A 27034-nucleotide genomic window follows, 5' to 3' on the forward strand; every position below is an offset into this window, starting at 1 on the left:
ACCAGCTCCTCCACCCCAATTGGCGCCCCCAAACCAGCCACCTCTCGCTCCTCCACCCTCGGGAACCTCAGTTGGTCCAAGAATCGTCACATCCCCTCTTTTCCCCCTGGGGGCTGGGACCTATACAGCTCCTCGTAGAAGGCCTTGAATGCCTCATTCACTTTCACCGCACTCCGCACCGTAGTTCCCCTTCCATCCTTGACTCCACCTATTTCCCTCGCTGCCATCCTCTTACGGAGCTGATGTGCCAGCATCCGGCTCGCCTTCTCCCCATACTCATACATCGCCCCCTGGGCCTTCCTCCGCTGTGCCTCTGCCTTCCCTGTGGTCAACAGGTCGAACTCTGTCTGGAGACTTCGCCTCTCCCGGAGTAGTCCCTCATCAGGGGTCTCTGCATATCTCCTGTCTACTCTTAAAATCTCCCCCACTAACCTCTCCCTTTCCCTGCCCTCTCTCTTCTCCCTATGAGCCCTGATGGAGATTAACTCTCCCCTGACCACCGCCTTCAGTGCCTCCCATACTACTCCCACCTGTACCTCCCCGCTGTCATTGGCCTCCAGATACCTTTCGATACACTCCCGCACACCTCCTCGTCTGCCAGCAGTCCCACATCCAACCGCCACAGCGGGCGTTGGTCCCTCTCCTCCCCCAGCTCTAGTTCCACCCACTCCGGGGCGTGGTCCGAAACGGATATGGCCGAATATTCCGTACCCTCCACTTTCGGGATCAATGCCCTGCCCAGAGCAAAGCAATCTATCCGGGAGTAGGTCTTGTGTACATGGGAGAAAAAAGAAAATTCTCTGGTCAAAGGCCTGGCAAATCTCCACGGATCTACTCCGCCCATCTGGTCCATAAACCCCGAGTACCTTGGCCGCAGCCGGCCTCTTTCCAGTCCTAGATCTGGAGCGATCCAGTGCTGGGTCCAACACAGTGTTAAAATCCCCACCCATTATCAAGCTTCCTACCCCCAAGTCCAGAATACGCCCCAACATCCGTTTCATGAATCCAGCATCGTCCCAATTCGGGGCGTATACATTTACCAATACCACCCCCATCCCCTGCAACCTACCGCTCACCATCACGTATCGGCCTCCATTGTCCGCTACTATGTTCTTGGCCTCAAACGACACCCGCTTCCCCACCAGTATTGCCACCCCTCTATTCTTCGCATCCAGCCCCGAATGGAACACCTGTCCTACCCATCCCTTCCTTAACCTGATCTGATCTGCCACCTTCAGATGTGTCTCCTGAAGCATGACCACATCTGCCTTCAGTCCCTTTAAGTGCGCGAACACTCGGGCCCTCTTAACCGGCCCATTTAGGCCTCTCACATTCCACGTGATCAGCCGTGCACTCCCCCCCTCCCCCCGACTAGCCATCTCCTATTTTAGGCCTGTCCCGTGCCCGCATCTCCCGCACCCTCCAGTCCCCCAGACGGGGAACCCCCGCCCCGACCACCTCTTCCATTTTCAGTTCCCCCTCGGCCAATGTAGCAGCAACCCTATTGTCCCCCCCTCTCCCCACCCTCCTCCCCGCTAGATCCAAATTTAGCTCTTTTGCTCCCCCCATAATACTTCCGTACGTCAGCTGACTCCTGCTGACCCCGGCTTCCCCCGCCTTCCCGTGTGGAAATCCCTCCTCCTCCTTGCGCTCCTCCATCCCCCCACCTCCCTAACGCAGGAAAAAGCCCGCACTTTCCTGAGCCAGCCCCGCCCCGTGGCGCAGCTCCTGTTGCGGCCTTATTCCAATTCCCCCATCCCGAGTCTCACCTCCCTCCAGCACCGACGCCCACATTCCTCACTGTCTCCCCTTCAAAAACTCTTCCCCCATCCCCATCCATCATCCCACCCGTGAAACATTCTTTACCCATATTTACAACCCTGTACACAGTCAACATCTCCCCCACAACCACAGCCCCTCAGTTCGAGTCCAGTTTTTCCGTTTGGATAAAGGTCCTCTTCTGGCGTTTCGAAATAGTGGTGTCGGTCCTGATACGTGACCCACAGTTCCGCTGGCTACAGCATTCCGAATCTCACCCTTTTTTTATGCAGCACCGCCTTGGCCTGGTTGAAGCCAGCTCTCCTCTTTGCCACCTCCGCGCTCCAGTCCTGGTAGACTCGGATCACCGCATTCTCCCATCTACTGCTCCGCTCCTTTTTGGCCCATCTCAGGACACTCTCTGTCCGTGAAACGATGGAACATCGCCACTATCGCCATTGGCGGCTCGCCAGCCTTGGGTCTCCTCGCCAGGACCCGGTGAGCCCCTTCTAGCTCCAGGGGGCTCGGAGAGGCCTCCGCACCCATCAGCGAATGGAGCATCGTGCTCACATACACCCCGGAATCAGCCCCCTCCACGCCTTTGGGGAGACCCAGAATCCGGAGATTCTTCCTCCGTGACCTGTTCTCCAGGACCTCGAATCTCTCGGCCCACCACTTGTGCAGCGCCTCGTGCGCCTCCATCTTCACCGCCAGGCCCAAGAACTCGTCCTCGTTCTCGTTAGTTTTTTCCTTCACCTCTCAGAGCTCTATCGCCTGGGCCTTCTGGGTCGCCTTCAGCCCCTCGATCGCCAACAGCATTGGCGCCAGCACCTCCTTTTTAAGCTCCTCCACGCAGCGCCTGAGAAACTCCTGCTGGTCCGGCCCCCATGCTGCTCGATCTCCGCCCTCCGCCATCTTGTTTTCTCCCCCTCATTTCTGCCGCTGCTCCAAAGCCTCTTTTTCCGTCCCTCCACTTCTATTCCCCTCCATACACGACGGAAGGGGGACCTTACTTCACCTTCCCACACGGGATTTGATCAAAAAAATTCCGTTGGGGCTCCTCCGGAGAGCCCAAAAGTCCGTTCTAGCGGGAGCTGCCGAAATGTGCGGCTTAGCTCCGCATCGCTGCAACCGGAAGTCAACTATATGTTTCCTAGCACTAGATTTCTGCTATAAATGTGAAAGCTAAATACAGTACTCTCCGATCTCTGGCTTAGATACCCCTCTAAATTATAATTAAGTAATTATGTTTAATTAGTTTAATAATGCTTAATTTTTTTAATTTAGTGTAGATTCCCAACCAGCCAATCAGGTCACAGCTTTACTGTGATGTCACTTCAGTTCCCCCCCCCCCCCCCCGCCCCACACACAATTTGAAACGGTAATGAAAATAAATAAAAAATCACTTACATTCCCAGATTCTCAGATGCTCTCTGGTTCTCTCCCTGCAGATTAAAAGTTACAGGCCAGAAGAGAGAGAACAAAACAGTAGGAAAAAGCACCATCTCCCACTCTGCACCGAATTACCTCACTGCACCAAATTACCAAGTTCCAATTACCACTCTGGATGTGTCTCACTCAAGCTGTGTCTCCTTGACCTGCGCAGAGCTTACTGAGTGCGCTTTCGGTCTGTCTTTTATACAGACCTCAGCTAACCAGGGTGACTTACACTACTTAAGCTTCAAAGAGAAAAATACAATGTGCACCTTTGTGCCACTAAACAGGCCTCAGGTGACTGACAGATAACTGCCTCCCAGCAATTAGGGTGGGGGCAGCTTTTCATTTAAATAATTTACTACTGATGTTTTTAAAAGCCATTTTCCGTTGATCCATTTGCAATTTGCTACCACTTTCCAAAGGGCTGTCAAAAGGATTGATGTAATCAAAGTCCCGTTGCTCATTAAAACAACATTTTAAAATGATTTGGCGCAGTAAAGTAATATATTTCTATAAATATTAATAGGCAGTATTCTACAGATAGTTCTGCTCATCCCACAACATACCGTATTAAACCACTAGTCATTATCACAGCTTCCTGGTCTAATGCTGCCATTTGTAAATGAGCATCACGGGGGATCAATAGTTTTGTGTTCATTTCAAATATCCCTAAAAAATAATAAACTGAATATGCAAAAGCACATTTTAATCTACTGGAATAGCAATCAGCCAATTTTTTTTCATTCTTTCACTGGATATTGGCATTTTTTGGAAAGGTGGGCATTCATTACCCACTCCAAATGACCTCAAGAAGGCAGTGATGAGCTGCCTTCTTGAACTGCGACAGACACACTGGTGAATGTGGTTCCCATAGGGCAGTTAGATAAGAGAGTTACAGCATTTTGATCCATCAATGACAAAGGATTAATGGCAGTGTATTTCCAAGTTAGGATGGTGCGACTTGGAGGGAAATTCTCAGCTGGTTTTCCCATGCATTTTCTCAGTAGTAGAGGGAGCATTTGGAGAAAAGGGAGTGAGTGAGGTGCAGCTGAACTTCCAATCTCTGACCCACGTTTGTCACCACAGTATTTGGCTACTATTGTTATGTTTCTTGATTAAGGGCGATCCCCAGGGTGTTGATGGTGGCGGACTCGATAATATTAATACCACTACATTTCAAGGGAAGGTGGTTAGATCCTCTCTATTGGTGGAAACGGTCATCATCTGGCACTTGTTTGGCACAAATATTACTTGCCATTTAGCAATTCAATTCTCGAATGTCATTCAGGTATTACTGCATCCAATACTGACTGCTTCAGCATCGGAGATGTTGCGAATAGAACTGAATACTGTATGTTCCCATTCCAGAATTTATGAAGGGAGGTCATTGATGAAGTAGCTGAAGGTGGTTGGGCCTTGGGCACTGCCTTGAGGAACTCCTGCAGTGGGGCCCTGAGACTGAGCTGATTGGCTTGGAATATCCACAACAATTTCCCTTGTGCTCGGCATGATTCCAGCCAGTGGAGAGCTTCCCCCTCTGCCCTCCGCTTCCGATTCCTCTTGATTTTAACTTTTAGTAGGGACCCCTGATGGCACAGTCATTCTCACCTCATCGCTATTGATTAGTTCAAAGCCGTAATGAGGTCTGGAGCCAAGTGATCCAAGCAGTTATTGCTGAGAAATTGCCACTTGATAGTACAGTGGACAGCCCTGTCATCGCTTTGAGGCTGGCGGAGCTATAATTTGTCAGGTTGGAATTATGTGTGCATTGTGGGGAGGACATACATGGACAATTTTCCCTTTTGTCAGGTAGATACCAGTGCTGTTGCTGTATTGAAGCAGCTTGGCTGGAGACATGGCTAGTTCTGGACCACTCCAGCTGTGATGCTTTTGAGGCCCACAGCCTTTGCAGTTTCTAGTACTCTCAAGCTGTTTCTCAACATTACAGGAGTGCATTGAACTGACTGAAGACTGATGGTGGGGAGCTCAGGAGGAAGCCGAGCTGAATCATTCACTTACTCATTGATTCTCAAAGGAACTCTGCTCCAGATTTCATTACAGCTCCCATGTTTATATCTTGTCCATCAGTAAGAGCGATCCACAGAACCAGAAGTCTAGGCTTTCTCGCATCACATATCAGTCACCTGGGATGGATGAGGCTGGGGATATTTTTAAACAGCCACACTTCTGGCATGGGTGGTGACATAAAATTAATCTGCTTATATACAAATCGCATTAAGTACATGTGTATTTCCCATCATTTGCCTTGTTGGAACACTGATTCCAAGTTCAACAGATCAGCCAAAGCATCCAGCATTTACAAGTCAATAGAGGTGCCCCAATGGTTTACTTGAAATGGAATTGGTGCCAATGCTTTTAGAATGTTGCCAAAGCAAAGGCACAGAGAGCAGCAACCAGGAATTTACTGATAAAACCTTCAAAAATATTCAGGCAGCTCAAAGGCAGCAAGAGCCTTATGCAGCACTATTTCTGGACCAGAGCTCCCTGGCAGAGGTCAAGGGGCCTGGCCCTAGAATGCAAATAAGCCAAGGCCAGAAAGCTGACCAGGGCAAACTGAATTGCCAACCCCCATAGCCAAAACCAATCAAAAGACTCAATTTCTAAAAACACATGCATAAATGAGCAGGCAGTAGAAATTAAACCAATCAGTGTTGAATTTATGATTCAGGTTTCCATAACCTTACCTTAGTTGACACTTTCACATCTTTTTCAAGCACAGAGAGGTCCTTGTAGTATTCTTTATAGTCCTCCTTCAACATCTCAATGCTTGCTGCCATGGCCTCATCAAGTGCTTCATAATCGTAGGAGGAGGATTTGCGAATTCTTTTGAATTGTTTGCTCCGCAGCTGCTTGAGGTAATAGGCCCACCGTTTTGGAAATTCTCGCAACAATGCACCGATGAGGGAGACAACGAGAGGAGAACCTGCGGAACATTAGTGTGCATTTTTGTTTGTTTAAAACGTTTTTCAAAAACATCAAGTAAATTTACTTTATAAACTCGTGGCCAGAGACATTTCCAGCTGTCATTAAAGTTTGGCAAACAACACATTATTGTATTGTCAAGATAGTTTTTTAAAGAAAGTAGTTTAGATGGCAAGATTCTATGATCAACTTTCCAGGTCTTTATTCACTTATTTATTTAAGCAAATTGAATTCTGATTTTCAAGCACCATGATGAGAGTTAGTTAATCAGCTTGAGTGAATACAGGCCACTTTTGTTATTACAGAAGTGCAGCCAACAGTAGATGTCTGACCCCATTCCACCCACTTTATCAGCTCTTCCACAGTCTAATCAATCCAATGTTCATCCTCAATTCATAAAAACGGACAGTGATGAAAGTGCCATCAGGTCAAGACCTCAAGTCAAATAAAAATGAAACACAGGAACAGAAGGCCATTCAGCCCCTTAATCCCGCTCTGCACTTCAATGAAGAGCCATTCTCTGCCTTTACAACACAATGGACAACTCCATTGGAGATGCAGATAAGAGTCTTTAACAAACAAATGTAAACTTATGGTTAAATGAAAAAACTACCGATTTACAGCACGACCTGGTCCATTCCAACCACTGTTCATAAGACCATAAGACATAGGAGCAGAATTAGGCCATTCGGTCCATCGAGTCTGCTCCACTATTCAATCATGGCTGATATGTTTCTCATCCCCATTCTCCTGCCTTCTCCCCATAACCCCTGATCCCCTTATTAATCAATGCTGACAGTAGTTGGCAAACGGCCTGTGGAATGGGATGTCAAGCCAGACTGGAGCAGACAAATTAAGGCTGGTACGCCAATGTAATACTGAAGCTGTGCTGCACTGTCAGAGGTGAGACTTTAAACTAAATGCCCTCTCAGGTGGACATAAGAGATCCCATGGCATTATTCCGAATAGCAAGAGTGGCTTATCGCTTATGTCCTGGCAAATATTTACCCCTCAGTCGGTGACAATCAAAATAAAATTATTTGGTCATTATCACATTGCTGTTTGTGGAAGTTTGCTGTGCACAAAATGGTCATCGTGTCTCCTACATTACAACAGTGGCACTTCAAGACGCACATCACTGACAATAAAGCACTTCGAGATCTCTGGTGGTCATGAAAAATGCAAAATAAATTAGTGTCTTCCTTTATTAAATCCGTGATCAGAGGCCCAGTCAGGCTCAACAAATAAGGGGTAACAAGCATGCTGGGGTCTGGAATATACTGCCTAAGTGTGTGGTGGAGGCAGGTTCAATCGAGACATTCAAAAGAGAATGAGACCATTAGGTCTGAAAAGGAAGAATGTGCATTGTTACAGGGAGAAGGCAGGGGAATGGCATTAGGTTAGTTGCTCAGAGAATCGGTGCAGACACGACAGACTGAATGGCCTCCTTCTACACTGTAAGAATTCTGTGAAGTCAAAAACATGGAAAATGCAGGACAGGGAAAACTATGCCGTCCACGTGACCAGTTCCCAAAACTAATATTGGTCAATCACCCGCTCTGTCAAATACCAATCCAATCCTTTAAGTTTTTCTGCTCTATCTGCCTCTCTAGGTAGACCATGCACAAGTTCAATATCCTCCATGTAAAATAATTAAATCTCCAATTGCCTGTTAATTTTTCTTTAGAGCTCCGATCTAGTGGTAATCACAAACAAATCAGAAATTGATCAATTTCCTTAAGATCTGGATTGTTTGAAGATGCACCCTGACCTTTCACTTCTCCAGACTGAACAATCTCTCATTCTCCAGCCTCTTCTCTGATACAAGACCCTTACACTAGGTATTAATTCCATTAACTTTTCTGAAGTGCAACCAAAGGCTGGATATCCTTGCTCAGTTCAGCAGTCAATATAGTACAGTACCCAGGTGTGGTTGTACTAGTGCCTTGAACAGAATCACTAACTACATTAGTGTTCAATCCTGCTCATTATAGATCCTAAGATAACAGGAGCTATGGTCACCACGACCTGAAATGTTAACTCAATTTCTCCCCACAGATGCTGTCTGACCTGCTAACTATTTCTAGCATTTTCTGTTTTTATTTCAGATCTCCAGCATCTGCTGTATTTTGCTTTTGTCCTAAGATCAAGTTTGATTGTGTAACTGTTGCTACACACCACTGCTATTTGTGATGAGCCATCTCTCAATGCCCCAGTTCACTTCTCTGTGTTTTGTCCAGTAGCCTACAGCTGTTTAGATTGTAGTTCTGTTATTTATTTTGTTCCTTGCCATTGCCAGATAATGTAAGCCATTCATCAGCCTACCTTCCTACCGTATTCAAACCACATTGATTTTGGATTGGTGGATCCCTTTTGTTCGAAATCCCCTTCTCCCAACCTCGCCCTCAATATGATGCCATTTCCAAATGTGGACCTCACCAGAGAACACCTCAATGCCAAGGAAGGCAATCTTTTAAATTCCAAAGAGATTAAAACCCAATATCCTGAAATTTTAACAGGATGATTTCTGCATTACACATTTGTGCCCCGGAGGGTTTGGTATTAAACTGAACAGCACAGAAAGGCACAGGCATGCAGGTTGCCCCCTTCAAAGCCACACAAAAGCATCTACCATCACAAATTCACTGAACCAATCAAGTCACCTGTGTTTGCTAATTCAATTCCTTCATGTAGTTAGGACTCAGCGCCTATAGCTTGCCACTATCGCCCAGTTTGATCAGGACTCATTGCTCATTTTCTACTGAGCCTCTGCCATAATCGAGCGCTACTGCTGAATCTTTGACTGCTGACACCCCTAGAACCATAACCCAACAAAAGATTCAGGAATAGAGGAAGGGGACAAAAAAAAATTGGAACAGAAGAGAAAAGAATATGAACCATAATTCTTTGTTGCAACAGTTTCAATTTGGCTAAAGGTGCAAAACAGCCAGGTCCGCTCTTCAAGGCTAGTTGAAACGTTTGACATAATTGCACAATGTTTTAATTTATTTTTAAGCAATTCAATAAAGTCTCTTGTACAAAAACAATTGCTGGCATTTGATGAAGTTTCACAATTATTTTTTCAGGGTTAGGATTTTCCAATTTCCACTTTTAAACTAGCTAATCCAAGGAGCGCAGAATTTAGTGGGACTGACAGCAACCCAATGAATAAAATATCAAACTCAGCACCAGGACTTCATGATGTTCGCAAAGTACAATTCGTGCAGAACAAAATTCCAATTTAAAAGAAGCAAAGTACGAGTAGTGCAACCATGAAAAATAATGAACCAAATTTTGTTCCAATGGATCTGCCCGATAGAAAAATGACTGCCTTCACTTCCAAAATAATCAAATCTAAAGTTTGATACTCCAGTATTTTCTAATCTTGGAAAGCTAGATGCAGAAGATGGTGGAATGATAAAGCAAATTGCTAAAAGTTGGTATTGTAAAATAATTGGCCCACAAAAAAGGAATAAAACTGGTGAATTGAAGAGACACAAAGCTAATTAATTATTCAGATGACAAATGTAATTGTGTAGCTTCTCATCAGAAAGTACTCTACGACGAGCACGTCCATTCATGAAGGGAGAACATTTCAATTATCACATCTGGCAGAACTGAATAACGAAGAGATTTCTTGCCCAACAGCAATTATGGATCAGTCCACTGCAGTGGAGAAGGGGGAACAGAGGACATTTGAATAACTTTACATGCACCAGATGAATGTAGTGAAGATCATAGAAAATAGGAGGGGGTATTCGGCCCTTCAATCCTGCATCCACCATTCAATAAGATCATGGCTGATCTGATTGTGGCCTTAACTCCACTTTGCTGCCCGTCTCCCATAACCTTCGACTCCCTTGTAGATCAAAAATCTGCCCAGCTCATGGACTGCTCCCTATGGAGGAGAATTCTGAAAACTAATATTACGGGGCAGGATTTAGAGAACCCCAAAGTGCATCATGGAGTTCACCTGACCAACAACGTTTAATAGATTTTAGTTATGGGGTGCACAAGAGCTCACTCTACAGGTGTGATGCAACAGAGATCTAAAGTACTTTCAAAACAATACAATGTTTATTATATGAATCTAGTTAACATTTTATAAACAGAGTAAACATCTTAGCAACTATCAACTCAAATACTTCCCCCAAAGAACACAGTACTCTGTAAGTAACCCTTAATCTTTCCTAGCAACATCCATAAGACAAATACCCTCTTTACCAGACAGCAGGTTTAAATTCTCTACTGAGAGCAGTTATCACTTTTAAATTAGCAAGTGATCTGAAGACATTCTTTTCATGCAGAGATCAAAATTACACCTTGTTTGACTGGATGCAGCTCCAACTCTGAAAGCAAAACCAAACACACACACTGTAGCTGCCAGCTCAAAAACAAAGTAAAAACAGACAGACAGCCAAGCTCCACCCACACTCTGACATCACTGCAGCTATTTGATAAACACCCATTTCTTAAAGGTACATCCACTGTAGCTAATTGATAAACACTCATTTCTTAAAGGTACTCTCACATGACACTAACAACCCTCAGAGAATAAATTTCTCCTCACATCCGTCTTAAATGGGAGAGCCCTGATTTTTAAATTGTGTGCCCTGGTCACAGAATTCCCACCCTCCCAGCAATAGCAATTCTCTATCAAGCCCCCTCAGAATCATATATGTTTCAATGAAATCACCTCTCGTGCTTCTAAACTCCAATGGGTCTCGAGTAAACCTGCTCAGCCTTTCCTCATATGGCAATCCCTTCACACCAGAAAACAGCCTAATGAACCTTCTTTGAACTGCTTCCAATGTAAGAAAGAAACAAACAAAATTGTGCACAGTACTCTGGGTGCGGTCTCACTAACACCCTGTGTAGTTGTAGCCGCTGCACATGCATACTAACTTTATATACTCATGAACAAGGTCACCCAGATCCTCAGCACTGCAGTATTCTGTAGTCTCTCGCCATTTAAATAATATTCTGCTTTTCTGTTCTTCCTGTCAAAGTAGAAACCCTACCATTTCCCCAACATTATACTCCAACAGCCAAAGTTTTCCCCACGCACTTAACTTATCATATCCCTTTGCAGACTTTTGTATCTTGCTCTTTAACATCATCAGCTGCCTGGGCATGAAAAGGGAGCAGTGGATAAGAGTGGTCAGTGCAATGAAGAGAAAGTGCTGACTGTCAAGAGGTTCCATCAATCCGAAAAGACACTAAAAAATAACCTGACTTCTAAAGGTGAATATAAAAGGTCCCACATAACTATGCGAAGAGCAGCAGAAGTACAGTGTCCTGCCCAAATTCTTCTGCTAGTATCACTAAAGCAAGAACAATCTTATCTTTTTTTAAATAAGTTTATTTTTTTTAAAGTCATAATAATCAATACAAACCAGAAGAAAAGAATACAAGAAAAAAAGATCACAATCAAAATATAAAGGTAAACCAAAAACACACAACCCACAATTAACTTCAATACTAAACCTAAGCTAAACCCACAAACAACTAACTCCACTAAAAGGGAAATAAATGTAATCTTCCTTTGTTGTTGGCAGGCCAGATGCAGGCGGTCAAGATGATCAGAAATGGACCCCTCGCCAGGTCGAGCTAGGGACAGAATCTTCCTCACCAGGGAAGAAGGAGGCACCAGAGGAAAGGAAGGAAAAGCCTTGAGTGAAAAATCACGAACTTGAAAATACCAAAATAGGTTTGAGTTGGGCAACTAGAATTTATCAGCTAACTCACTAAAACTGTCAAACCTCCCCTCCATAAATAAATCCCCAAAACACTCCAAGCCCTTCACTTCCCAAGATTTAAATGTTGAGTTCAACCGAGACGGCGGGAAAAGGGGATTTTTGCAAATAGACTTGTGAAAAAGGGAAAAGAGCTTAAAACGGCATCTAAACTGTTTCCAAATCTTAAGAGTGACCACCACCACTGGGTCTGAGGGAAATCTGACTGGAGAAAAAGGCAAAGGGTTCAGCGATTATAGCAAGAAGAGTAGAAGTAGAATAGGAACAAGCTTCCATTTGTCCCCAAATAGATTCGGGATCACTAATCTACAACAGAATTTTTTGAAAGTTAGCAGCCCAGTAACAGAGCAATAAATTGGGGAGGGCCAAGCCCCCAGTTGTTCTGTCCCTTTGGAACAGAACGCTGCGGATTCTTGGATTGTTACCCAAATAAAAGAGGATATCAATTTATTGACCTTAATTAAAAAGGACTTGGGGAGAAAAATGGGAAGACGCTGAAAGAAAATGAAAAACCTCAGGAGTACGTTCATTTTAATAGTCTGAACTCTATCTGCCAAGGATCGAGGAAGGTTATTCCACCTCTGCAAATCTGTTTTGATACTATTAACCAGACTTGCGTAGTTCAACTTATGAAATGAGGTCCAGTTGTGGGCCACCTGGAACCCCAAATAGCGAAAATTTGTCAGAGAAAGGCAAAAAGGTAGCATCCCCAATTGGGCTCGCCTCCCAGAGGTGTGAACTGGGAAACATTCACTCATGTCCAAGTACAATTTACATTCCGAGAAGGAGCCAATGGTGATAAGCAACTTCATTATGCTGTCTATGGAGGGGGCTGGATCCATAATATAAAGAAGTAGGGTCATCTGCAGAGAGGGACACCCGGCACTCCACACCATCCCGACAAATACCCTTCCACTGACTCGAGGATCTCAGCGCTATAGAGAGCGGCTCTATTGCCAGAGCGAGCAGGAATGGAGAAGGTTGGCAGCGCTGCCTAGTGCCCTGTTCCAGGGAAAATAGTCAGAGTTCAGAGCGTTCATATGAACACTGGCAGTCAGGGCATTTTATAATAGGCTAATCCAGGATGCAAATTTATGACCAAATCCAAACCTTCCAATAATCTCAAATAAATACTCTCATTCCACTCTGGCAAATGCCTTTTCAGCATCCAGAGAAACTATCACCTCCAGCTCGGGTACTGGGGAGGGGGAAAGGCTAACATTCAACAGGCGATGTATGTTGTCGGATGATTGTCAGCCTTTCACAAAGCCCGTTTGAACTTCTGAAAATATATTTGGGAGGCATAGCTACAACCGCAGCGTCAACACGTTAGCGAGTAACTTGACGTCCACATTCAAGAGCAATCCAGGGTGGTACCAACCGCACTTGTCGGAATCTCTCTTAAAAAGCAGGGAAATGGAGGCTTGAGTGAGGGTCGGAGGCAATGACCCCTGGGATAGGGAATCATTAAACAATGTCCAATAACAGAGGCTCAAGCTGTTCAGAGAACTTCTTGTAGAATTCAATCGGAAAGTCATCCGGACCAGGGGCCTTGCCAGACTGCAACAGCCCAATACATTTTAAAATCACGTCTGGGCGTAAAAAAGGAGTCCAACTCCCCTGAAGTTATGCATTGCTACATATTCAGCTTGTGAGTTATGGCAGGAAGTTAGGAGACAGGAGCATTAGAATCTCACTGCCCTAACCTACAGCAGGTGTACATAGCAATTCTATGCTTGTTAAAAATGATTCTCATCATTACATTTTACAAATATCTATTGTATAACTGCAGCTTTCCTTCAAGTGCAAACAAATCCTCTGCTGCTATCCCACTAATTCCACAACGGACCTTTGAGTTTAAGTCATGTACTTTCTCCTGGTCTTCCTGGCAGTTCCTCAAATGAGAGAAATAGAATCATCACAATGCAAAAGATCTATTCTTGTGCTTTATCCTCGATTTGCATGCCAGGGTGCTGGATAACTACATTATAGAAATGTGCCTGCTTCACTTCATAACAAGGGCTAACAACATTTAAAGTGTCACAATGGTAAATCAGCTTTTTGGGGGGTTCAGACTGGATCCAGGACAGAGCAGTCCACTTGATCGGCACCCCTTCCACAAACATTTGTTTCCTCGACCACCGACACAGTGCAGCAATGTGTATCATCTACAAGGTGCATTGCAGTAACTCACTAAGGCTCCTTGGGCAGCACCTTTCAAATCCACAACCGCTACCATCAAGGACAAGGGCAGCAGACACTTGGGAATACCACTGTTGTGGGAAAAAGTACCGCTAATTGGCTTTAATGTACTTCACTCACCCACTCACAAGAAACCAGGCAAAGACTATTACAAATGAGGCCTTTATTACAATGCTACAGCATGAGCAAATGGCATTCCAAGTTGGCATGCCAGAGAGCAGTGATTCAAGAATGTTACTGGCAGATATACTTCAGATTTGATTTCAAGAAATTAGCATATACCAATCATTTGTTACTAGTTATCTATGTATGTTCAATCATAACTATCGGTTAGGTTTACACCATGCAGAGAATTTGAGAATAATTAACCAATTACAACAAGTGCATGCTTATTTAATTATAATATCCGATCAGTGCAAAGACACGTACATGCTGTCTCCTAATATTCATCAGCGGCTCCTCATTATCATAATGTGGTTATCAATCACCTCTCCTATCTAAGTATCATGACCTTCCCATGGTAAAAATGCCCACTGCAATAACAATTCTGTTTGATTATGTCTTTCCTCCAGGCAACCTGACACAAACATAAAATGGTGAAAAGATCCCACATTGTTCATTGTCATCCTTGATAACAACCATCTGTTTGTCTCTTTCCTGGGGCCCCATCACCAGCAAATGTGTCCTTGGGCTGACTTCCTGTAGCTAACAACTTCAGCTAAATAGCTTGTATGTATAAGACACTTTGATTCAGAAGAGGTTTAACCACTTCAGCACTTAGTGGATAATTAGAGTTTTGAAAAACTAGTTCTGATATAATATCTGAAACTACACCCTTTCAATCACCATGCAAAAGTTCCCCTCCAAGTCACACACTATCCTGACTCGGAAATAAATCGCCGTTCCTTCACTGTCGCTGGGTCAAAATCCTGGAACTTCCTCCCCAACATCACATGGAATGCAGCGGTTCAAGGAGGCAGCTTAGCATCATCTTCTCAAGGGCAATTATGGATGGGCAACAAATGCTGACTTAGCCAGCGATGCCCACATCCTGCAAATGAATTTTTAAAATTCTTACTAATAACAGAGCATCTGGTATAATGGTGAAGATGCTCACTTTTAGTTCACTTCCAGACAGTCCAGGAACCATTGCTAATTACCTACGAACCATACCACCAGAAAGATCGTCCAACAGTGATGCGGACTGTGTTTGCTGTAACAAGTTTCATTTAAATACAAAGGGACCAAAGGAAGTACGGATGTCAATTCTGCCAATTTCAAAACATTTTCCAGACCGTTTGCACAAACAAACTGGACAATTGTGATGGGGAAAGCAGGCCAACAGTTTAGAAGAGAGTGCCCATTTTTATACAGGGTTTTAATCCTAAACACACGATGCAGAGAACTTGGAGATCTCGACTTTACACGGAAAATCAAGTGTGCGAGGTTGGTCAGGAGTGCATTGGAAGAGTCAAGGCTAGAGCAGGGATGCATGGATGAAGATTGCAGCAAAAAAACAGCTCAAGCAGGAGCGGTAGGCGATGTTCCAGAGGAGGAAATGGGTTTTAGTCGTGGCACAGATAAAACTGTTTCATAACAATATTGGCCTTAATAAACAGTCAAAATTTGATTAACTTTTCAATTATTTTGAAAACAATTAAGCAGAGGCACATTCAGCAGTTGGACTAACTAAATGAAACTCCTAACTACATAATATGTCTTGTAGCAATAGAGCTGCAGCTTTGTGTCCAACTATTAAGTCGGGGGAAAGCGGAGGTCTTGAAATGAAGGCTTTAATGAAGGTATTAAACCAGAAAAATGACAATTAATGGGAAAATGTTTTAATGATAGTTTAATGATATCTATTATTTACATTTTTATTTTGATGGAAAACTTGTTTTGGCAAGATCATTTTAGACAAAAATGTCACCTCTTAATGGATTTGGAAGTTCGGTACAGGACGAACACGCTATTAGAAAATGAAGTTATAAGTGATCAGAAGGGATCCGTGTGAGAAAAAGGGAGCAACATCCAGGGGAGACAGATAAGCATGAATGCAGTGTTAAAAATCACAACAGAAGTGTTCAGGAAGCACATTCAGTAAGCAAAAACTTCAATTGCGCATAGTAGATGTTCATAAATACACATCAATGGAACTCCTGTGGCTTTGCTCATGGTGAATTGGAGCATATGCTGTTCCAATGCGTATGAATTAATTTGCTGTTACGTAAACAGTGGGTCAGGTCAGTCTATAATTGCTCTTCTGCAGCACAACCCTGGCTTGGTTTCTCTAAAATAAAAAGTATGTTTGCTTCGTTCACTCAAATTAGACATTTATGCTTTTATGTTTAATGATCGCCTTTCTTTCTTTATACTTAATTTGAAGTGGAACCTGAAATTTAAATTCAACATGTCAAAATGTGAGACATTTGGGGAGGCAGTGGCATAGTGGTATTGTCACTGGACTAGTCTTTCAAAGACCCAGAGACCAGAGTCATACTCTGGGGACCCAGGTTCGAATCCCACCTTGGCAGATGGTGAAATTTGAATTCAATGAAAATGTGGAATTTCAAAAAAGTCTAAAGGTGACTATGAAACCATTGTCAATTATCGTAAAAACCCATCTGGGTCACTAATGTCCTTTACTGGCCTATATGTGACTCCAGATCCACAGCAACGTGGTTGACTCTTACTTGCCCTCAGGGATGGGCAATAAATGCTGGCCCACCCAGCAATGCCCACATCCCATGGGCAAATGAAAAAAAAAGGAAATTTGTGCTGGAATTACATTTTTATAGAACTAGGAAATCTGATCAGCATTTATCACAGTGAGGACATAAAATGCAGTCTCATAAGGGCTGGACATTTTACCATACATTAATATTTCATTCTGCCACTGACATCAAGAATTGTCTCTTTAAGGCCACACGATCCAAATGCTTTTAAATTCTTAATGAGGTCAACTAAGAAGCTGCAGCTATTCAGCTTTCAAGTTCATTTATTTCTTATTTACATTTGACCTTCAAATCCAGGGTAAGATGGGATATGCTATTTTGATTGGATAGAAAGGGGGGAATTTATTATTTTGCCGCATACTTCAAAAAAGTAACTCTCATTCGTCTAAACTCCAATAAATATAGTGCGAACCTGTTCACCCATTCCTCATTAGACAACCCCTTCATCTCAGGAATCAGCCTAGTGAACCTTCCCTGAACTATTTCCAATGCAAGTCTATCCCTCCTGAAAGAGACCAAAACAGCACACAGTAATCAAGGTCCGGTCTCACCAACATACTGTACAGTTGTATCTACTTCTCTACTTTTATACTCCATCCCCCTTGCAATAAAGGCTAACATTCCATTTGCATTCCTAATTATTTGTACTTGCAAGCTAACTTTTTGTGATTCATGTATAAGGACATCCAGATCTCTCTGTACTGAAGAATTCTGCAGTCTCTTGCTATTTAAAAAATATTCTACTTTTTTTCCCGCCAAAGTGGACAACTGCACATTTCCCCACATTATACTCCAACAGCCAAATTTTTGTTCACCGTTTAACCTATCTATATCCCTTTTCAGACTTTCAATGCTCCACATAACTTTCTTTCTGACCTGTAATATGCTAACGTGGGGAGTTTTTTTCTATACATCACAAATGCTTTCTTTTAAGTATGACACAAAAATTGCCATTAGACAGTGTGACACCTGACGTATGAGGAATGGTAAATGTAAAGAAAATTCAAATTGTATTTCCCCGCAAAATGCAATGATATCCAAGTCCATATTATGCCGTTCAAAGCACGACATTCAATCTCAAAGCCAATCAACCATACCTGCATTGGTAAAATCATCAGCCAAATTAGAATGAAACTATGAATGGCATGTGTATATATTAAAAGCTGCACAGGAAGACACACAACCTCATGAATGATTTAAATAATCTAAACCCTTCCAGTATTCCTACCACAACTTAAAAATTGTCTTACATGTTTGACTAAATTCCAGGCATGTAACTGCTGTGCAGAAAATAAGCATATGCTACAACGTCACCAGTAGCTGGAATTAGGTTCAGCTATATTACTATACAATGTATTTCAATGTTGAAATTTAGATTTTACATACTGCCATTTAGTGGCAAGAATGAATATTGCAGCAGCAAGGCGAAGTAAATAATGGAATCCAACACTGTAATGAAAGTAACCTCTTGATCGCACAATATAAAAATTCTAGGTGCAACCTATCTTTTTGACCATAGTTTCAACCACGTCCGCGCATACTTCCAATTCTGCTTGCCGTTTGTTTCTCAGCTGTAACACAATCTGGGATGTTATGTATATATGTTAGCAGTCCATGACGTGACATACCTTTGCATTCCTGTACAATGCTGTGCGCTTCCTCTGGCAGTGATGTCACCTTTGAGTTAACAAAAAGTGATAGTATTTCTAGTCCCTTATCATTGCTTAGACCACTTTGTACAGATACGGGAAAGCTATTACCTGCAGAACATTGAAAAAAGTTTAATGAGCATTTTTCTGCGAGTCGAACTTATTCAAATTGGTAAAACTAATCAGGATCATTGTTTGATAACGACCAAGGTGATTCAACATTTCCAGTGATAACTGAGAATCTCATTCAATACTGACATCATTAAAATGGTCATTCTCCATTTATTTTCTAATTTCTTCTTTTGAAGGTGGCAATTAATGCTCAGACGCAGCTCTATTGGTAGTCATCATCTCGTACTCTATGGAGCCCTTGTAGAATCTTAGAAATCACAACATAAGGGACCATTTGCCTCATAGTGCTTCAGCGAGCTCTTCAACTTAAGCTTTCTATTCTAATGACATTTTCATATTATTTCACTGCATCTTCTTTATATTTTCCCTTTTCATCATCACAATCCCTACCTCAACAGCCACTTATGGCACAGCATTCTGCATTCTAATGTCCCTTTATTTTCTCTAAACTTTCCTCGACACTCTTCTAATAGAATGCTGAAAGTTTAACCTGGCTGTCAATTCATCAACCAGTGGAAACAATCTGTCACAATTTACGTTCCAAATGCTCTTCAGCATTTTGAAAGAAAGACCTGGGATGGTGGAGTTTGTTGTGGAAGGTAGCTTTGGTCTTTGCAATGTTTAACAGCAGGAAAATGCAATTCGTTCAAGACTGAACTGAGCAGGGGAGCTGAGAGCAGGTTATAGTGAGAATGCACCGATTCCAGATGAAGGAGCAGATCTCAAGGTGGGCGAGGACGATGAGACACTGTACTTGGGAGGGCCAGCAAATCCGAACATACCAAGACATTGCTGTCGACCTGGCCAAGCAGCAGGTTAGCTTTACTCGGGCCAAGGCCTTTTGGTCAGCCGCGGGGGGGTTTCAATCATATGGAGAGGGGAGGTGCAATTTCAGAGGTAGATTGGCAGCACTCAATGGCCCGGACCAGGGAGCTCTTAGCAAAGTGGAAAAAGCTGCAAGGGGAATTTAATTTGTTGACGACAGGGAAGGTGGTGGGCCAGCTTCAGAAAACGAGGGAGGTCCTATATGAGTATGGAGAGAAGGCCAACCACCTGTTAGCGCATCAACTGAGGCGGTAAGCAGCCGTGTGAGAGATAGGTGGTACAGTGGTTAGCATTGCTGCCTCACAGCGGCTGTGCCCCAGGTTCAACTCCAGCCTTGGGTGACTGTGTGGCGTTTGCACGTTCTCCCTATGTCTGCATGGGTTTCCTCCGGGTGCTCCGGTTTCCTCCCAGACCAGAGATGTGCAGGTTAGGTGGATTGGCCATGCTAAATTGCCCCTAGTGCCCAAAAAGGATAGGAGGGTTACTGGGTTATGGGGATAGGGTGGGGCATGGGGCCTCTTTTGGAGGGTCAGTGCAGACTCAATGGGCTGACTGGCCTCCTTCAGCACTGTATGTATTCTATGTATAGCAACATTGAGAGAGGAGGGGGGTGAGTTGGTGAAGACGCCAGAGAATTGATAAAGCATTTGATTCCTTTTTTAGGGGGCTGTATAGGTCGGAGCCTCAGGGAGAGGAGGCTGAGGTGGGGCAGTTTCTGGATGGACTTGTATTCTTGGAGGTCGGAAGGGAGAAGGGGCAGAGATTGGAGGCTCCGCTGGGGTTTAACGAGGTTATGGAGGCGATTGGATCGATGCAGTCATGGAAGACGCCAGACCTGATGGGTTCCCGGTTGGCTTTGTCAACAGTTTACGGTGGAATTGGCCCACATCTCCTGGAGATGCGTTCCAACTCCCTGGTGCGGGGGGAGCTGCATTAGCTCAGGCCCCGATTTCGTTAATCCTCAAGAAGAATAAGGACCTGGTGGCATGTCTCTCTACTAAACACAAAATGTGAAAGTGCTGGCTACGTATTGGCGAAGCTGCTCGAGGGGTGTGTGCCGGAGGTGGTGTCAGAGGATCAGGCAGGTTTTGTGAAGGGAAGGCAGCTGTCAAGTAACATTAGGAATTTACAGAATGTGGTTCTGATGCCGTCTAAGGGCAGGGTGCCAGAGGTTATTGTGGCTATGGATGTGGAGTAGGCATTTGATAGGGTAGAATGAAGGCACTTGTTCCAATTTTTGGGGAGGTTCGGTTTTGGGCCTACATTTATCTCATGGGTGCGGTTGTTATGTGCGGCAATTTCGACAGCACTTTAGGGGTCGGTGCCGATGCCGATTCGGGGGAGTCATGGATTTGAGCCGGGGAAGATGGGGGGTGAAGGAGAGGAAGGATTTGTTTTTGGAGGGGCGGTTTGCAAGCTTGGAGAATTGAGGGGGAAGTTTGGGTTTCCGCGTGAGGGGGGTTTTCGGTAGATGCAGGTGCGGGACTTTGCTAGAAAGGGCTTTCCGAACTTTCCGATGGCACCTGCCTCCTCGTTGTTGAAGGAGGTGCTGCCAGTAATGGGGTTGAAGGATGGGGTCGTCTCGGCGATTTGTGGGAGGATTTTGGAGAAGGATAAGTTGTCTATGGAGGAGGTTAAAACCAAGTGGGAGGAGGAGTTGGGGATGGCGCTATATGAGGGACTGTGATGTGAGGTGCTGCGGGTTAGAGGAACGGTTTGGGAAGGGCCTTGCTAATCATGTGCACATGTTCTAGTCCTACCCAAAGTTGGAGAAATTGTGGGGGTCGTTTTCAGCACCATGTCGACGATCCTGCATGTGGATTTGGAGCCGAGTCCTCTGGGGGCCATATTCGGGGTGTCAGACCTGCTGGAGTTGCAGACTCTCACAGGTGGGTTTGTTAATCTCTCACAGGTGGGTTCTGTTGAGGTGAAGGTCAGCTTCTCCACCCTGTGCCTCGGCGTGGCTGGGGGATAGAATGGAGTTCTTACATTTTGAGAAAGTGAAATTTGCCCTAAGTGGGGTGATTGAGGGGTTCCACAAGAGATGGGGTTGTTTATTTTAACTTTCGGAGAGCTAGTTACCATCAATTGTTTGGTTTGGTTCACGGTATGTAAATGGAATCTGGCTGGTTTGGTGGAGGAGGTGAAAGGGGATTTGATGAGGTGAGCTGCCCTCCCACTTTTGTTGGCAGGGTGGTTCAAGGTGAACATCGTGGCAAGATTTCGGTTTGTGTTTCATTCCCTCCCGATGTTCCTGCCAAAGGCATTCTTTGGTAAGGAGGACAGGTTAATTTTGGCTTTCATATGGGCTGGCAAGACGCCGCAGATTCAGCGGGTGTTTTTACAAAGGAAGCGGCGGGCGGGGGGGGCTTGTGTTCATGAATCTGTGGTATTATTACTGGACGGCAAATATGGAGAAGGTCCGGCAGGGGTGGGGGGAGGAAGGGTCGGAGTGGGTGCAGGTGGAAGAGGCTTTGAGTGTGGGAGTATGTTTGAGGGCTCTGGCTGCAGCCACGCTTCCATTTGCCCTGGGGAGACATAGGGTGAGTCCGAAGGTGGCTTCACCCTTGAAGGTCTGGAACCAGCTGAGGCGGCATTTTGGCACAGGGTGTATGTCACTGCTGTCTCCTATTTGTGGAAATCACTCGTTTGCCCCGGCAGGGATGGATGTGACATACAGGCAGTGGCACAAGGAAGGGGTGGAACGGGTGAGGGGTTTGTTCATTGGGGGAGTTGCAGGAGAAATAGAAGGTGCTTTTGGGGGGGGGTCAGATATATACAGTTACGGGATTTCATGAGAAAGGAGGTGCCCTCGGTCCTTCGCTTGCAGGAGCACACTTTGTTGGACAGGTTGTTGTCACCAGATGAGTTGGGGAACGGGAGGATCACGGACATTTACGGATGGCTGGTGGGCACAGGGAAAGCGCCAATTGAGGACGTGAAGCGGAAGTGGGAGAAAAAGCTGGGCATGGAGTTGGGATGGGGGTGTGTAGTGAGATTATGTACCACATAAATGCAACGTCATTCTGTGCTAGGACGAGCTTGGTACAGTTCAAAGTGGTGCACAGGTGCAGAAGAGTGGGTTCTTTTCAGAGGTAGAGGATAAGTGAGAGAGATGAGGAGGGGGCAAATCATGTCCACATGTTTTGGTTGAAACAGTATCAAAGATTGTGGGGATGGAGGTGTCACTGGTCCTCTGGTGAAGATCTTTGTGGTGTCAGAACTGCTGGAGCTGTTGGAGGGGAGGGAAAGGGGACTGATGTAGTGGTTTTTGCCATGCTAATTGCCCGGCGGTGAATTCTACCTGGAGTGGAGGTCGGTGGAGCCAACGAGGATATTGATGTGGCTGGGGATATGGCAGAATTCCTTAAACTGGAAAAGATTAGGTGGGAGGTTTCTGGGCGAGATGGAGGTTGTTCTTGTCCCCGTTTCAGGACCTGTTTGTTGCCGGGGTGAGTGTGTTAAAGGGAGAAACTGTTGAACTGTGAGGATTGTGTTGTGTTTTTTGAATGATTGTGTTCTTGTTTGTGTGCACACTGGTTTGAAAAATATATATTTTTTAATTCATCTAATCTAATTTACATTTCCTTGTTTGTCACTGCACTGTCCATTTAACAATCTGATTGGTTATGGAGATGAACGTTTGCTTGCCCTGTTACCTGAGATGCAGGACAGAGATTGCCTCGTAGTATTCATCCCACACATTCAGCGAATTGCAGTACAAAATATCATGGAGATTAAACAGGTATGACTAACAGTTGGTGCCATTCACTGACCAGGTACAGCAAATTCTGGGCCACTGGTCTTTTTGATTGCAGTTTGACTAAGTACAATAACCTTTAGTTGTGATTTGTGGTAGGTGGGCATCTGAATCCATCGACTCCTCCACAGTTCTTACTCTCTTACAATTAAGAATATGTTCCAATTGGTCCTTCTCAGAACCAAAGTGGATGATCACACTTTCCTCCTCAATCAGGTAACCATCCTGTTATCCCAATCTACCAACTAACTACCTACCCATGTCACAAAGTTAATGCCAATTCCATACATTTTCGTTTTTGTTCGTCATCCCCCTTAAAGAACGTCATCAAACGCTATTTAACAACACTCCCCTACGCACTCTGCTGGTTAGCTCAAAATAAATCACCCGGATTCAGCAGTCAGAATTTATCTTTCACAAAGTCATGCTGGCTCACTTAGATCACTCTGTCTCAGATTCCTGTAACTTTTCCAAAATTGGCAATAAGCTGACAGGGGGCAGTTACTGTACATGCCTTCTTCCTCCATCTCTTAAATAATACACTTACATGTGCAATCTTCCAATCCAAAAGCAAAATTGCTGAATTTAGAGGGCTTTGGAAAATTGTGACTAATGCACCTGCAATTTCCTCACCTTTTTCTCTTAATGCCCTAGGGTGCAAACTATCAGGTCCTGAATATTTTTCTACCTTAAAAGCCATTATTTCCACCATTACCTTTTTTTTTAAACTGATATTAAATCCATTAGATTTCTCCCTTTGATTTATTTTTAGTTCTGCTTGAACTGATGGCACTTTGTCCTCTTCTTACACTGTAGCAGGTCTGCTGTTTTCTTATCCATTATGAACTTGCCTGCCACTTTCTTTAATGGATCCACATTCTGCTTTACCAATCTTCATCCCGTAATATGTTTACAAAAGTTTTGCGACATCACTTGAAAGCTTTTTCAAATTTCCTTTTTGTATTCCTTGTTACTTTCTTTGTCATTCATTTTTTATATGGTTTCACAGTCTGCTGGATTTCTACTCTTACTTGCAAGTCTATTCCTTCATCTTGATTCTGCCCCTTTTCTTATAGTTAATCAACCATGGTGAACCAATACAAGTGGCGCCTTTGGCTTTTAAGGAAATATCTTGGTTTTGTATCATACTGAATAATTCATTAAATACATTCCACTGTCTATGGCTATCCCGCAAGACCCATATTTTTTTGTCAAGCATGTTCAATTGCAATCTACACTCCATCCAATCTGAAGAAAGAGCTTGATCAGTTCATTCCCATTCATCTCCTCAATATAGAAACATTTCCTGCAAGATAACCCAGAATAATGGATTCACTCAGAAGAATCCAGTCTTTGAATAAATGTCCCAATCACAGAAAATGGCCTAGTCCAAACTGCAAGATTCCAGATAAAAGCCTCAAGATCTAGAACAGATAAACCTGTAAAAAGTAATTTACGCCCCTCACCCTCACACAGATCACTGCCTTCTGAGGTATATCCATTTCTAGTTTGTTTAAAAAAAAACAGGAAGGTTTGTTTGCCAGATAGCAAACAAGAATGAGAAGAAATACCCAGATCAGCACTCTTACAGTGCCTACTGGAGAAGAAGCAGTTATCAGGGAACACTGCTATGCATTCTGGCTATGCCTTCTACCAGGCCTCACGACAATTCATCTGGAGGCCAGCGGGCCAATTAGAAACCTTTCTGTCCTACAAGACTCATCTACATCTCCACAATCTGCTGGCCATACACATCTTCAAAACTCTCACTATTTAAATGAGTAAAGCAACTTAAATGGCTTGAGCATATACACGAATGGCTTGAGCATATACATTAATCAAGTACGCAAACTTTGTATAACTTTGTTTTTTAAAACTTAAAAGTAGTTTGGAGGAGGCACAAATTGTAAGATCGGTGAAAAACAATTATTTTGGGAATAAAACCTCATTACCTGTAACTGCTTCAGTGATGCTCTTATCTCTGCTGGTGATTAGAACACGACATTGAACATCAAAACATTTTAGCACCCAGCTGTCCCAAACATCATCCAGAACCAAAAGCGATCTAAATTAAATTGGGAGAAAAAAAAACTTCAGGGTGTGCAGAATGCTTCACAATCAATTAATTGCTTTAAGCTGTGACAATTATTAATTACATTGGGAAAATCAAAGGTTTAACAAATGCAGCTTTCTGGATGTTCATTGTCTTCTAGCAACAATTAAAAAGGTGAGTTGCTCTTCATCCTCTCACCCCTGCTTTAGTGCATCACCCATTGACGCCACATCCTTTTTTTCTGAGACATGCACTGAGCCACCACTGGCAACGTCAGAACACAAAAGCCGGAAGTCTCCCATTTTGAGACTAAATGTGGTGAGGGACAGCTCCGGCAGCTGCAACCAGAATAGCGGATCCCGCATCAGATTCTGTGCTTGGAAGCTCATTAATTATGCACAAAGCGAGTTCCCCTCCACCGCAGGTGGGCAGCTGTTTCACCCGCTCGCCCTCAGCTAACGGGTTCAAAAGGACCCATATTTAAACATCAGTTCAGGGCACTCATACCCGTCTCTCCAGCCAACCTGACTTCACCAGACTGCGCAGGATGTCGGCAACCCAGGGGGGAAAGGCTGGTAGCCGCAAGAGGAATTTTGTTCCTCGATTCAATAACCCTCCCCCGATTGCATCATCAGTGAGGCACCCACGCCCCACTTGGATCTCTACCCACCCCCTCTGGAGTGTTCATCCATCTCCTGGCAGTAAATGATGAGGTGTTCATTTGACCCTTTTTTGTGAGCTTTCCAGGCAACTTCGTTGGGGTCCAGCTTCCCTTGCCTCGGCCTTCCATTATTAGTTTTCTTCACTCACTCCTTTGCCCTCCGCATGCCATTGCGAGTCTTTACCCACCTCTCCGCAACCCCCCCCCCCTCCCCCCCCCCGCACAACCTTTCTTCCACATTGCTCCCCTCGACTTCATTAGGCCAACCCCTCTCACCCGCACTCCACCGCCAGTCGAATGTCAGACCTTTGTTACGGTGGCAGCGTGAGACCCACAGCACGGTACTTTCCAGATAAATATTGCAGTGTGACACCAGGGACAAAGAGATCCCTGTACTCTCCAACCCCAGACACAGTACTCATCCGAATCGGTGAGACAGGAGGGCCCACTGCTTCAGCCGCACCATGATGTCCATGAAAACCAGCTCAGCATGGAGATGGAGGCAAAGTGGTGAACAGCATATCAGGAGCAGCGCAGCACTAAGGCAGAAAGTTGTTGCACTCACCCCAAAGTCTCTGGTGAACCGAGGACCACCTTATGTACACCACTCATTAGCAATTGCGTTTGACGCCGACACAAATTCCTGCCGACGTGACGCAAGATGGGAAAGCCTGACAAGATGCCGGCAGGCAGCTGCTTTATTGAGCAATCATGAGATGTAAATGAACACAAATATTATTTGCGCTACCTGCCAGTGAGAAGAGAAACCCACCTGAGCCAGCCATTGGGAGAACTGGAATGCGACTTTACATTGGCAGGTTTCCAACATTTTGGCTCCCGCCAGATTCACCATGCCCGCCAACCACTGAACCCACTGCAGTCTGGTAGGGAGAACTCTGCCCAATACTTTTAAACTGGCCCTTTGCACTTCGAAAATTATTTATAGAGATTGTGCGCACATTTCATAGTCAGATCGAACTGGTTTGTTGAAGCACAGTGACTTGCATCAGCACCAAGGAATGGAACACTTCTACACTGCCTACATTTAGTATCAACCTCAACTTGTTTCAGATTCGACAAAGTGCCGGTTCAAGCCACTTAAGGTAAAAAAAAATCCACTTGC

The 27034-nt window shown here is 44.4% G+C and overlaps 1 protein-coding gene across 3 annotated transcripts in view; it reads right to left on the bottom strand.

Moving 5' to 3' along the window:
• Positions 1-27034, bottom strand: part of apaf1 (apoptotic peptidase activating factor 1) — a 311250-nt gene that overhangs the window by 219425 nt on the left and 64791 nt on the right. For all 3 annotated transcript variants that reach the window (XM_072471565.1, XM_072471564.1, XM_072471566.1), the window contains exons 6-8: positions 25150-25262; positions 18460-18591; positions 5901-6139 (exon numbers count right to left, since the gene is read on the bottom strand). In XM_072471565.1, the coding sequence (XP_072327666.1) occupies positions 5901-6139; positions 18460-18591; positions 25150-25262 (484 nt within the window). The remainder of the gene's footprint in view (positions 1-5900; positions 6140-18459; positions 18592-25149; positions 25263-27034) is intronic.

This window comes from Scyliorhinus torazame, chromosome 13, assembly GCF_047496885.1.
Source record: "Scyliorhinus torazame isolate Kashiwa2021f chromosome 13, sScyTor2.1, whole genome shotgun sequence".
NCBI classification, from domain to species: domain Eukaryota; kingdom Metazoa; phylum Chordata; class Chondrichthyes; order Carcharhiniformes; family Scyliorhinidae; genus Scyliorhinus; species Scyliorhinus torazame.